General features: G+C 38.6%; 1 protein-coding gene across 4 annotated transcripts in view; it reads right to left on the bottom strand.

Moving 5' to 3' along the window:
• Nucleotides 1–14,066, bottom strand: part of WDR33 (WD repeat domain 33) — a 111,246-nt gene that overhangs the window by 25,733 nt on the left and 71,447 nt on the right. The window contains exon 8 of one of the 4 annotated variants that reach the window (XM_005879467.2): nt 8,901–8,944. The exons of the other annotated variants lie outside the window; for them this stretch is intronic. Within the exon in view, the coding sequence (XP_005879529.1) occupies nt 8,916–8,944 (29 nt within the window). The 3' untranslated portion in view covers nt 8,901–8,915. Of the gene's footprint in view, nt 1–8,900; nt 8,945–14,066 lie in introns of those variants that run through there. 4 annotated transcript variants of the gene reach the window in all.

Here is a 14,066-nt window from a genome sequence, read left to right as displayed (position 1 = left end):
TTGAAAAGAGACACACACCCAAAAAGCACACAGATACATTTGCTCAAAAATGCACAAAGTATGTCTTAAAAAGTACACAAAAATCTGACAATATGCCCTAACTGGTTTGGCTCAGTGGATAGAGCGTCGGCCTGCGGACTGAAAGATCCCAGGTTCGATTCCAGTCAAGGGCATGTACCTTGGTTGCGGGCACATCCCCAGTAGGAGGTGTGCAGGAGGCAGCTGATCGATGTTTCTCTCTCATCGATGTTTCTAACTCTCTATCCCTCTCCCTTCCTCTCTGTAAAAAATCAATAAAATATATTTTTTTAAAAATCTGACAATATTAATTGCCTCCAAGAAGGGGAACTGAGTAGTGGGGGAACGAGAGTAAGGTGTCTTCACTGTATAATGTTTGATAATTTTAAAATATTTAAAAATGTGAATAATCTATTGAGAGAAAAAATCAATTTAAAATTTTAATTTACTAAACAGTGGAAAGTGGGTATGAAATCTTTACAGGTAGCATATATTTTTATAACTTTTTAAAAAATAAAAAAGAGGTTGGATGGACTTAGAGGATATTATGCTAAGAAAAATAAATCACAAAGAAAAAGACAAAAACTATATAATTTCACGTGTGTGTGTGTGTAAATCTAAAAACCAAAATAAATGGACATACAAAACAGAAACAAACTCATAGATGCACAGAACTAATGATTGCCAGATGGGGGCGTGGAGAGGGTGAAGAAATGGGCCAAAAAGGTGAAGGGATTCAGTAGAACAAATTGCCAGTTATAAAAATAGTCACAATGATGTAAAGTACAGCATAGGGAATAAGAGTGGCTGGCACTGTAATAGCTATGTACTAGTACAGTGCCAGGTGAGTACTAAACTTCATAAGGTATACAAATGTCTAACCACTGGACTCTACAATTGAAACTAATATATTGTATGTCAACTATAACTTTTTAAAAATGAAAAACAAGAAAATAATAATAAAGAGGAAAACTAGTTTAAGCTAGCATAGATGCAAATTGATATGTAACTGCTTCCTTCTTCAGAGGAAAAACATTATTGAATTCCCAATGAAGTGACAAAACCTATCTGAAATGATAAAATTCTACCCTGCCCTGTCAATGTTGATATATTTAAATCCAGAAGAATCGTACTAGTAAAAGCTTATCCTAAGAAAATACTATTAAAAGTCTTTTTTAAAACTTTTCTATTTAAAAAGATGGTATTTGAAGCCTAGTTCATAATTGTGAAAAAGTATAGAATGACAGAAATGTACCACAGCCACAAACTAGATGAAGATTCTGGAATAACAACAACAAAACACTCAGGAAATAAAGTGACCTTTTAAAAAGCAAAACAAAATCATACCTGCACACACTAAGCATATGGTGTGAGGAGATTAAAACGTCATGTGTAATTACAGAAATGCAGATACAGATAAGCAGGAAGTGAAAATTATAAAGGTAAAGTTTTCTATTCACATTTCCTCTGTTATACTGTGGTTTTAACCATAAATAACATGGGTTAGGTTTCTTGTGTATGTGAACTTTTGATATGATTTAAAATGAGAAAAAACAACACTGAATGCAAGTTACTTTGCTAGGTAATATTTTCTTTATCAAATTAGCACAAACTGAATTTGGTGACACCCAGGCATAATAAGAAAGTAATAGGCCCTCTCATCCATAATCAGTTGAAAAGTAAATTAGTCCAATTTGGGGGGGGGGGCCATTTTCCATTCCATTTTCACTCCTAGGAATTTATCCTATGTCTATAGCTGTACAAACACACTAAGATTTATGTATAAAGATATTTTTTGTACCTTGCTTGAACTGCAAGACTGGAAACAACCTAAAAATAAACCTCTAAGGCAGTGGTTCTCAACCTTCCTAATGCCGAAACCCTTTAATACAGTTCCTCATGTTGTGGTGACCCCCAACCATAAAATTATTTTCGTTGCTACTTCATAACTGTAATTTTGCTACTGTTATGAATCGTAATGTAAATATCTGATATGCAGGATGTATTTTCATTGTTACAAATTGAACATAATTAAAGCATAGTGATTAATCACAAAAACAGTATGTAATTATATATGTGTTTTCCGATGGTCTTAGGCGACCCCTGTGAAAGGGTCGTTCAACCCCCAAAGGGGTCGCGACCCACAGGTTGAGAACCGCTGCTCTAAGGGGTGATTTAGGAAAATTTAAGTAAATCCATATATTGAATTCAATAGAGCTGTTAAAACTGAGGCAGTCACAATGGACACAGACACACCAGGGGGGGTGAGGGCATGAGTGGGGGGAGGCAATGGGGGGATAAGCACACATATGTAATACCTTAATCAATAAAGAAAAAGAAAGAAATAAAATTTGAAAGCCTTAAAAAAAAACTGAGGCAGAAAGATGAAACTTTTTGAGACAATAAGAAACGTTCTATATCTTGAGTATAATGATGGTTACAAAAAGAAGCAGAGAAAAGAGACCTTTGGGAGGGAAGAAAATGTCATATATCTCAATTATGGTATATATTTGTCAAAAGTCATGGAACTGTACACCTAAAAAGGGTGAATGTAATCATAGGGAAATGATACCTCAAAAACTGACTTTTTAAAATTATAAGCAAAAAAAGCAAGGTGTAATTTAGTCCCATTTGTAAAAAAGAAAACTGAAGCTCGTAATAGAATTTTAGGGGAAAAAATGCTATGGAAATATGAAGGCATTTATTCTTCTGTACTGCTTGAAGTTTTCTTTCTTTTTACTTGAAGTTTTTTTAACATGCTTTTATTGTTTGATTCTCTCCATTCAAAACTCATGCAAATGACTGATACCTGCTCCCGCCTTCATCTCCAATACAGACCTCGCTGGTGCGGGGGCCGGGCTGTGCCGCACAGGCTCAGGGGAAGCAGGTTATGTCATCACAGCAGCTCTGCACTCAGTGTGGCTGGAGTGAGTTCCCAGGATGTCATGGGCTATGTGTTCTGGTATGCCATATATATAACTTACATTTACATAAATTACCTTACAGAAGAAATGATCAAGTGTCAAACACATGACTTATCAGTTCCAACCATTAACCCTAAAAACTGCCTCTACACTAACTCTTACCATTGCAAAGGTTCAGAATTTCAAGATAAAATCCATGCTCTTTGTGATGCCCACACAAGTCCCAGGAGTGTAGCATTGTGATGCTGAAGCAATACAGACCTAATGAAAACTCATTCAAGTGACAACTGGTTTTATGGCCTAGTGACCTACATATTTCTTTCTGCCTTCCTTTATTTACTGATTGACTTGAGAGAGGGAGGAAAGGAAACAGGGAGACCTGGGCTTGTTGTTCCACCTATTCATGCACCCATCAGTTGATTCTTACATGTGCCTTGACTGGGAGCAAACCCACAAACTTACTGGGATGATGCTCTAACCAATTGAGCAACCTGACCAGGGCTGTGACCTAGATATTTTTAAATTAAATAGCACCTTTTAAAAAAATTGATTTTAGAGAGAAGGGAGAGAGATAGAACATTGACGTGAAAGAGAAGCATCAGTCAGTTACCTCCCACTTCCACCCCAACCAGGGGTCAAACCCGAAACCTGGGTATGTGCTCTGACCAGAAAACGAAGCCGCCACCTTTTGGTGTATGAGATGATGTTCCAGCTGAGCAACCTGACCAGGGCCTGAAAGCATGTTGCTCAAGACTTTAGGACTGAAAACTTCAAGTATTTTTTGAAAGTGGTATCTAAACTTTTAAGAATCAAGCTCGTAAAAAATATGAAGATAAAATCCTCACCACCACCAAACGTGCTCCAGATCATATAAACCCTACTACAGGAATAGGGTGTAACCCTGAGGGGAGACGGACAGTCATCTACAGGTTGACTAGTGGACACACACAGGCCTCAGTAGGTGGCAGAGCTCTAAAGAAGCCAGTGAGAGGCATGTGGTTACCAAGGAGTCTGTGGGACCCTTGGCAAAGGTCATAGTACCTTATCTATTCTTGACTGCAACTGAAACGGAGGATGTGCTTGAAGATTTCAATATTGAGACTTGCCAAATTCTAAAATTAAGAGATTCCAGTTGCAAATCACAAAAGAACAAGATTTTCATATTAAATCAATGTGAGGACATTTCCTTTGAATACTTATACTTAAGAAGTTAACCTGCACTGTAGCTATTTAGCCACATGTGGCTATTTAAATTTGTTTTAATTAAAGTTAAAATTAGGTTCCTCAGTCATTCTAGCAACATTTCACAGCTCAACAGCAATATGTGACTAGGGCTAGTATATCAGAAATCACAAATACAGAATATTTCCATCAAAAAGCCCTATTGGACAAGACTGATTTATACTATACTTGGCCATTTTAAAGAAAGTTTCTTCTTAGGTTCCCATAATTGTATTACTTTTATTCACTATCTCAGTTACAAAATAAAAAGCAATAACAAAACAAACAAAAAAACACCGTCAATTGGTATTAGAGCCAGGGAAGACCTGCAAAGTGACCCTGCCCTGTCGTTTTTACATAAGGGAATCCTGAGGCCTAAAGCGTTAGGCCAGTGGCCAGAGGTGGCCTGGGCTCTCTTCTTCCCATCCCAATCTTCCCTTCACCCCATTAAATATATAACATCCAAATAAAGCGGCAGAATCGTTCCTTTTGTGTTGTTTCACTCATCAGTCAACTTTCACTTTCTCAAATGGAATTGAGGTTGTAGAAAACTTCTGTATACCTTCCCATCTCTCAGAATTTTTAAGAAAAAACTAGGGATAAACTCTAAAAATACATACATAACTAAGAAGTACTTCTTTTAACCATCTGAGAAGCAGACAGATTGCTTCTGAAAACCAGGGTCTTGAACCTGGCAACCACTGACCTAACTCCAAACAAAGAAATTCCAAATTAATCTAACCACAGTGGGCCCACCTTTAGAGGTTAAGCTTTGAGGGCAATGAAGTTTGCATCATTTTTTAGCTAAACATTCCCTCAGGAAATGTTTAGCTAAAAATTAAAGTGACAGAATGAGCACCTCTGGAAGACAGGTGGCGTTGAATTGTAGATTAACCTGTGTCTGACACATCAGAATTGTTTATTACTACATAATAATTATTTGTAAAAAAAAAAACTGCTATTAATTGTACATTATAATTTATTCCAAACAGAAGATAAACTGCTTCTACTTGATCATTTTCTCACTCATTAATTTAAAACAAGTGTGCACATTTATTGGGCTCCTCATATAAGTGCTTAATCTCTAAAATATGTGATTAAACAAAATGAGGATTGAACACTGGAGAAGTATTTGTAGAATCACACAGTCCAGTTACAATAACTTTCAAGAAAATTAACACTTAGAATAAAAAAGTTATCTGAAAAAAGATAAAAAGCTAATAAAACAACTAATGCAGGTTTTGGAGAGATCTTTCCACGCAAAGTAAAAACAGAAAAATCTTTTTTTAAAAAAACGTTAAATACATCTGAAATAGCAAGGTGCAGAACACAAGAGACTTATCCTAACTAATGAAAAAAATATTTACTGTGTGTCTTTTAATGGAGATCCTAAAAATACAGAGACTCCTTAATAAACCCTAAAATTCTAAGACTAACAGGATAGATGGGTCAGTGTTTGGAGATTTGGGGAACAGTTCCAGACTCGCTTTCTACTCTGGGAAGTAAGCCTTCCTATCATTCCCTCAGGGTGGGAGTGGGAGTGCAGTGCTGAAGGACAGAGCCAGGAGGGCGGGCTGGCGGGCACTCTTCCTTTACAGGGGGAGGAGCCTCCCTGGCCTCCGTGAAAGGACAGTGAACTCCCCTCCCTCAGCAGATCCTGGGCAGGGAACAGCCCTGCCTGAAGACAATGCATTGGACACCAAGGCTGGGTGAACAGTCTAAAAACCAATAGAGAGTTTTATTTGAAGGTCAGAAATAGTGTCCATTTTCCTGTTTTATTTTTCCTGGATCAGACCATTATACGAACAAATCTTAAGAAAAATTTCTTTTATACATAAATTACAAAAAGCACCAAGATTTTCTAATACAGGAAGAAAAAAGAGCAGACAAAGAATACAAGTACCATGTTGTACAACGTTAACAGTTGGATAACTGTTATTCAAGAAAACAACAAACTCGGCCTACGTCCAACCATAGAACATAAAACGTTAACAGATCAGTTTCAGGCAAAGGTTATATGGTCCATAGCCAGACACTTCAATAGATCACAGAGCTCAGGAATTTAAAAAATTAAGGAGCATAAGTAACTTGTATGCTGGTCAATAAATATGTATCTTATTAGCACTTTACCTTCCTTTTTTGTAAATTTATTTTAAACTTGATCTAATAATCAAATCAACATCAACTGGAAGTGATGACAACTAGTAACTCTGTCATCTACATCTAGAAAGTTACATTAGTAAGAAGCCATTAGCATGTTTCAAGCAACAACAGTCCACAGATGATGGGGAAAGGGGTTCTGTGCTCAAATCACTGGGCAATGCTGAACTTCAAAAATTGACAAATTGCTTTCCAGGTCTGAGAGCCCCTTCAGTGCTTTCAATATAACAAATCTGTAGGTAAGAATTTGACCACGAGCTTCTTTCTCAGAATGCTTCCAACCAACTGGAAAATTTTTAAAGGCTAGCTTATTATGCTGTGTGGCAGTGACAAGCCTACGTTCAGGAGACTGGAAACCTCGGTGGAAGGAGAGGAAACAACTGGGAAAGGGCATGTGAAGGCACCTTTCACCACACCTGTAATGCTTACTTCTTTTAAAAACAAATCAGAAGTATGGTAAAATGTAAAGATTTGACAGCTGAGTGGCAGCATAAAAGTGCTTATCAGGTTATAAAAAACTGTGAAATGTATGGTGTCAGAAGAGCACCCAAAAACACTCAAATGGAGTGAGACAGATACATCATAAATTTGCCAACCTCTTACACACATTTAATTTGCATATGCAAATAAAAATGGCTTCTATTTGTTTGTATCATGTATTTACATGGAAGACCAACAAAGGCTGACCTAAAAGAAATTGTCAAGTAGGTTAAAAATTAAAATAAGCAAACATCTCATAAGATTAATGCTATGTAACTACTTCTGGCATAAAAGTGAAATTTTTATAAATATATGACTAAATATATAATTTCTGAATCCAATAAAAACATATGTAGGAATAAGTTTTTCTGAGACTTAGGTGTCAGAATGCTGGTAAGCGCACCTGATGTGGGGAAATAGTGGAAATAGAGAAAAGCACTATTTCTGAGCTGACTGGTGTGGCTCAGTTGTCTGAATGTCATCCCATGCACCAAAAGGTCAGGTTGCGGGTTGCGACTCCAGGCCAGGGCACATGCCCAAGTTGGGGGTTCAGAACCCAATTAGGACAGCGGTTCTCAACCTCTGGGTCGCGACCCCTTTGGGGGTCGAACAACCCTTTCACAGGAATCGCCTAAGACCATCGGAAAACACATATATAATTACATATTGTTTTTGTGATTAATCACTATGCTTTAATTATATTCAATTTGTAACAATGAAATTACATCCTGCATATCAGATATTTACATTACGATTCATAACAGTAGCAAAATTACAGTTATGAAGCAGCAACGAAAATAATTTTATGGTTAGGGGTCACCACAACATGAGGAACTGTATTAAAGGGTCGCGGCATTGGGAAGGTTGAGAACCACTGTAATAGGAGGCATACAGGAGACAACCGATTGATGCTTCTCTCTCAATCGATGTTTCTCTCTCCCTCTCCCTTCCTTTCTCTCTAAAATCAATAAATTTTATAAAAAAGAAAAATGGAAAGAGGTGTTTTTTTTAAAGCACTATTTCCAAGTTTAAAGACTGTATTTAGAAAAATCTTGAGGTTTTTTAAAGGGAGCAAGACAATCAGGAAACGGCTGATACAACAGGAAAATCTACCTTTCTTTTTCAAGTTAATCCTTGATATTCTTCAGTTACAATAACCAAAAAAAAAGCAACTTTGCAGCATGTTTTGTGCCAGCCAGCAAATTCCCCTTTGTTAGCTTTTTTATTTAAAAGTAAAGTGTTAAAAATATTACAAGAGAATTTTGGAGAATATTCATCAAAAAAGCTTAAAGGGAAGGAATCCAACCAAATATTCTTTGAACCTCATTGCTGTTGTACTCTCCAGCTGTTGGTATTAATAACCAAAATTGCAAAGCACTTCAGTCCTTTGCCAGAGATGGAAGATACCTGGAATCCCATACACAATGCAGAAACCAGCAGCAAAGTTCTTTATAAGAGAAGGAGTGCTAGGGTGCGTGTGTGTGGTCAGACAGTTAAAGGTGCTCTAGTACAGTGGTTCTCAACCTTGGCTGCACATTAGAATCACCTGGGAATCTTTTTAAAATCCTGGTTTCTGGGCCTCATCATTAGTAACAAAGAAACAGAATTTCCGGAGGATGAGGCCCAGACATCAGGATTTTAAAGATTCCCAGGTGATTCTAATGTGCAGCCAAGGTTGAGAACCACTGCTCTAGTAAACATTTCTGGCACACACTCATGATCCAATAGTAATATGCAGACAATATAGGATTCTTCTACAGGGTTAAGAAAAGTAGCATATAGTCATGACTTAAAAAACTGGAAATATGTAAAAACCAAAAACACTTTAGAAGCATGACGGGAGCCTGGCAATACCAAGACTAGGAGAAAGAGCAGTACCTGGGCTACATTAGGAAGAGCTATTTATGCCATGGCTGAGACCCTACAAGAGACGTCTATAATAATAAAAGCATAATATGCTAATTAGACGAGACCTCCTTCCGGATGAAGCTGGGGCTGCGAGGGAAGCCCGGGTCCCGGGTGACAGAGGGAAGCCAGTGCCAACAGACAGGGGAAGGAAGGCCTACTCTTGCATGAATTTCGTGCATCAGGCCTCTAGTTTTAAATGATCCTTTAGGGAACTTCTAGGGTAGACTTTTCTTCTGAAAACAATTAAAAAAGTAAACTAGTTCACCCTCAGATGGCTAGATTAAGGACAAATTTTTAAATGTGAAAATTAAGATACATAAGAGCACCAAATAATCCTGGCCAGAGATTATATAGTAATCATAGGCATACACATCATCAACTGTACTTTGAGTGTCTGAGTTTTGCCACAATTTTTTTGGATAGAGTTGCACCTTTTTGGTAAATATGGCTCCCGATAATCCTGTCCATCTACTATTGCTCACCTCTTTGGAGAAAGGACAATAACAATGGCAACCTTATGGAAATGTATCTGTATCTGAACAAGGTTATGCGAATCCCTAAATACTGCTTAGGGTGGGTGTCCAACACATGATTCCAGGCAGACTGTCATTCCTAGCTATTACTAAGAATTTTTTCTATCCATGAGTAGCTTGAGATGGCATTATACTCAATTAGATCTTTTTGTTGTTGTTAATCCTCACCCAAGGATTATTTTTTCCCATTGATTTTTAGAGTGTGAGGGAGGAAGGCAAATATCAATGTGTGAGAGACACACTGATTGGTTGCCTCCCGCACACGCTCCAACCAGGGCCGGAAATCGAACCTGCAACCCTTTGGTGCTAGGGGCCCACACTCTAACCACTGAAAACACTGGCCAGAGCTCCAATTAGATCTTGATAATTATCTCCATTTGTGTCTCAAAGAAGAAATCAGATAACTGAGAAAACTTGAACTAGAAGCTAAATAACCTGGTTTCCATCAAAGTAAAAAATATATATAAATACAACAAATACCCATGAGTCCATAGTGATATAAATCCTATATAATAAAAGCCTAATATGCTAAGTTTCTGGTTGTGTGTTTAACAAATCAAAGTGTAATATGCTAATGATATGCTAAGGCTGTTCAACCGCTCACTATGACGTGCACTGACCACCAGGGGGCAGACACTCCAACCGGTAGGTTAGTTTGCTGCTAGGGTCCAGCCAATGGGGACTGAGCAAGATGGGTCAGACATGCCCTGGAGCCCTCCCGCGGTCCCTCCCTGGCTGGCCAACCTCCCTCGTCCCTCACCAGCCCCGATCATGCATCAGTGGTGTCCCTCAGCCTGCCCTGCGCCTTCTTGCAATCCGGGGACCCCTCGGTGGATGTCGAAGAGCCAGTTCAGGCCCGATCCCACAGGCCAGGCCGAGGGACCCCCCCACTCGTGCACGAATTCGTGCACTGGGCCTCTAGTAATTGAATAAATAAATAAGAGGGGGAGAAGAGTTGAATCTCCAATGCCTGAAAATTCCAAATAATTTACGGAGTTACTCAACCCTAAAGGATGTAGAACCAAAGTCCCTACCCCTTAAATGTGGGCTGTGCATCATGACTTCCTCCCACAGACCACAGAATGGAAAAAGAGGAAAGGGGGGCAACTAGCCTTACATTGGAGAACTCTGGGAAACACTGCCTCAACCTGGTGAATAAGGTCAACATCAAGGCATGTTGATAATCTACACCTTTCTTCTGATGTGATGAAAATGACACTTTACCTCTGATCTTCCTCCCAAAACCCCATAAAAACAACCCATCATGAGGAAAACAAAAAATCAGCTAAATTCTAATTGAGAAACATTTCAAATTACCATAAAACTTCTCATCAAGACTCTGGGTAAAAGAGAGTGGAACAAATTCTTGACAGTGCTAAAGTGGGGGGAAAACTCAGAAGCTGGAATTCTCTATCTAACCAAAACCTCAATGTAAATGTAAGCATGAAATAAAGACATACAATAATTTGTTTTAAATTCTGCCCATATCGGACCTAAGTAAAAAAAGAAAAGAGCCGAAACCGGTTTGGCTCAGTGGATAGAGCGTCGGCCTGCGGACTGAAAGGTCCCAGGTTCGATTCCGGTCAAGGGCATGTACCTGGGTTGCGGGCACATCCCCAGTGGGGAGTGTGCAGGAGGCAGCTGGTCGATGTTTCTCTCTCATCGATGTTTCTGGCTCTCTATCTCTCTCTCTTCCTCTCTGTAAAAAATCAATAAAATATATTTAAAAAAAAAAAAAAGAAAAAAAAGAAAAGAAAAGAAAAAGAAAGAAATCATCATTCTAGATATGTAAAAACCAAGTGATGCTTATTAAAAAATTTGAAAATTGGCCGGCCAGCATGGCTCAGTGGTTGAGCGTCAACCTATGAATCAGGAGGTCATGGTTCGATTCCCAGTCTTGGGCATATGCCTGGGTGCAGGAGGCAGCCAATCACTGATTCTCTCTCATCATTGATGTTTCTATTGCTCTCTCCCTCTCCCTTCCTCTCTGAAATGAATAAAAATATATTTAAAAAGAAAATGTAAAAATCAGTTCAAATTAAATATAAAAAATACCAGTATTTCCTTACGGAGGCATTTAAAACTGTTATCTTCCTGTACTTTACTAAATGAATGAATGATAGAAAAAAGTCCAGAGAGAAAATACATGTATTAACACATCGTATTAAAAACCACAATTGTGTTCTTAGGAAAAACAAATCAGTATTTTATTCTGCCTTCCTCACTAGTACCAAGAGTGAATCATGAAAATTCTCATTTCTATGTGCAGTATGTATACTTCCCTCCCATAGGAAGAAATAACCAAGAGATACCTGATCTATTTAAATCTCAATGTCACTTTCCATTTATGGCCATATATAATATACTTAACCCTTGCTAAACCTTAATATTTTCATGTGTAAATGAAGACTACTCAACGACTGGGTTATTTCAGGAATTAAATGAAGTACTTAGCATCATGTCTAGCACACAGTTTGAAGAGTCAATGAAAGCTCTTATTTTGATCCAATCTCTGCCCTGAAAAAGCTTATCATGGGAGTAATTATTTCTACACAGTTAGTTATCCAACAAGAGCTGTTAATATGAAGAGTATGGGAACACAGAAAATGGCTCTATTTGAGAGTACTTTCCCAAAGTGAGCCTTCTTAAGACTTTGCTGAATTTCCGTTTTCAAATGACCCCTGAGAAAAAAAAAAATACTGGGTTCTAATTAATATCCAACCCCAGTATTAGACTTCATCTTGTGCCATGGATCTCTTAGAACTGGAAAATCTAAAAGGAGGCCATTTATTATTTATTATTTTGACTATGTTTTAAGTAACTAAGAAAAACAGATTAATACTTTTGATGTAACATTATTGACTCCACTAGATTAAAATGTCTCAGTAGTGAAATAATACCAATCACTTCCTTTTATATGTATGGAGCAAATGTTTGATGATTCTCTCTACATTTTCTCTGTTTCTAGAATATTAACTCATTTCAACCTGGCTGGTGGTTCTCATTGGTTAGAGTGTCAGCCCGAGCACCAAAGGGTGGCAGATTCGAATCCCGCTCAAGGGCATGGGCCTGGGTTGCAGATTCCAACCCTGGCCCCGGTCAGGGCATGTGCAGAAGGCAAGCAATCTCGTGTCTTTCTCACATCAATGTTTCTCTCTCTCTCTTTCTCTCTCCCCCCATTCCTCCCTTTCTTCCACTCTCTAAAAATCAATGGAAAAAATATTCTCAAGTGAGGATTAATAGAATATTAACTCATTTCTAGGGAAAAAGAAACCTATAGGAAAAATACTAAGCTTAACTCAAGTATATTTCAGTCATTTTACTTGATCACTTACCTCTAAATCCCCCAGTGCCATGGGATTACCTTAAGCTTCAAGTACATGATTAAAAACTTAAATAAATGCCCTGGCCAGTGTTGTTCAGTTGACTGGGCATCGTCCCATGCACCAAAAAGGTTGCTGGTTCGATTCCTGGTCAGGGCACATGCCTGGGTTACAGGCTAAATCCCCGGTAGGAGGCATGCAGGAGGCAGCCAATAGATGCTCCGCTCTCACATCGATGTTTCTCTCCCTTCCTCTCTAAAAATCAATAAAAATATTTTTAAAATTTTTTAAATACATAATATTCCTTAAGAAAAGGAGGAAATGATAGAAGTAAAAGACTACCAGGAGAGAAGGGAAACTGTGTGTCTGGGAGGAAGTCTTGACTCTAGTACTCAATGAAATGATACATTTAAGCCCCTTCCTAAATTACTGTCAGAGTTACAGTGGATGCACTGATTTCCCAAGATTGACATTGACCCCAAGTTTTATGAAAACTTCAAAAAACTTCAACCCAAACGTGAGCACTGTCCAAAAATAGATGGGCTCATACTGATGAGTGAACCAAAACAGAAAATAAAACCCAAAATACACAGAAGGCTGTTAGGGCCTTAGTGAGAACGGCTCTGATGCTCTAACGAGGGCAATCACAGGGCTCTCACAGAGCACAGGGCCAGGCCCCTCCTGACTTCTCCTTTATATTGAACAGCTGCCCTCAGCTCAAGCCAGACAACTGCATCTAAATAAAGCAAAGTAAGTCTGGGAAGAAACCCCAGAACAGGACTAAAGGCTGGAAAGGAAAGCAGCACAAAGCTTGAGGCAATGCCACACCATGACCCTGAAGGAAGGAAAAGAGGTGGGGAGAGAATGAGAGAAAGGAAGATGAGACAAGAGAGGGAAAGAGGAAAGGGGAGGGGCAGAGAAGAGAATGAAAGGCAGGTTCACCCAAGAGTGAAGTAAACACCTCATTATACAACCCATTAACTTTGGCGACTGTGGCAGCTGTGCATTTGCTCCAAAATTGTACTTTCCCGCCCAGCTCACTGAACACACGCACACTCCACAGTGAGGGCTACTATTCAGGGGAGAAGCCTTTGGGGCAAGTGGACTTACATTAATCAGTACAAATCTTCATTCCAATATTTGGCCAACCAAGGGTTATTGGACATTTGAGAAAAATCAGAAAGGAATAAAGAGAAAGACCAGGATAAAGAAAACAGATTAAGTGATCCTAAGGAGAACAAACAGGAATAGACCACAGCAAACCAAACACCTCAATAACCATGCTAAAAGCTTCAAGGGGTATATTCCTTCACAACAAACAGCAAAACCGGCCACTATGAGCAATGAAAAGACCAGAGAACTACTAGGAGATCTTGGAAATTAAACACATAGTTGATAAAATTTTCATCAGAAAGGCTGATTGGGCATGACTGAAGACAGTATTCTGGAAGATCAAAAGAAGAAACCTCCCAAATAGAAGGAGGAAAGGACAGAAGAGA

This window comes from Myotis brandtii, unplaced genomic scaffold (assembly GCF_000412655.1).
Source record: "Myotis brandtii unplaced genomic scaffold, ASM41265v1 scaffold600, whole genome shotgun sequence".
NCBI classification, from domain to species: Eukaryota; Metazoa; Chordata; class Mammalia; order Chiroptera; family Vespertilionidae; genus Myotis; species Myotis brandtii.
Note: the sequence above shows the minus strand (reverse complement) of the source record. Positions and strands in the feature narration are given on the sequence as shown.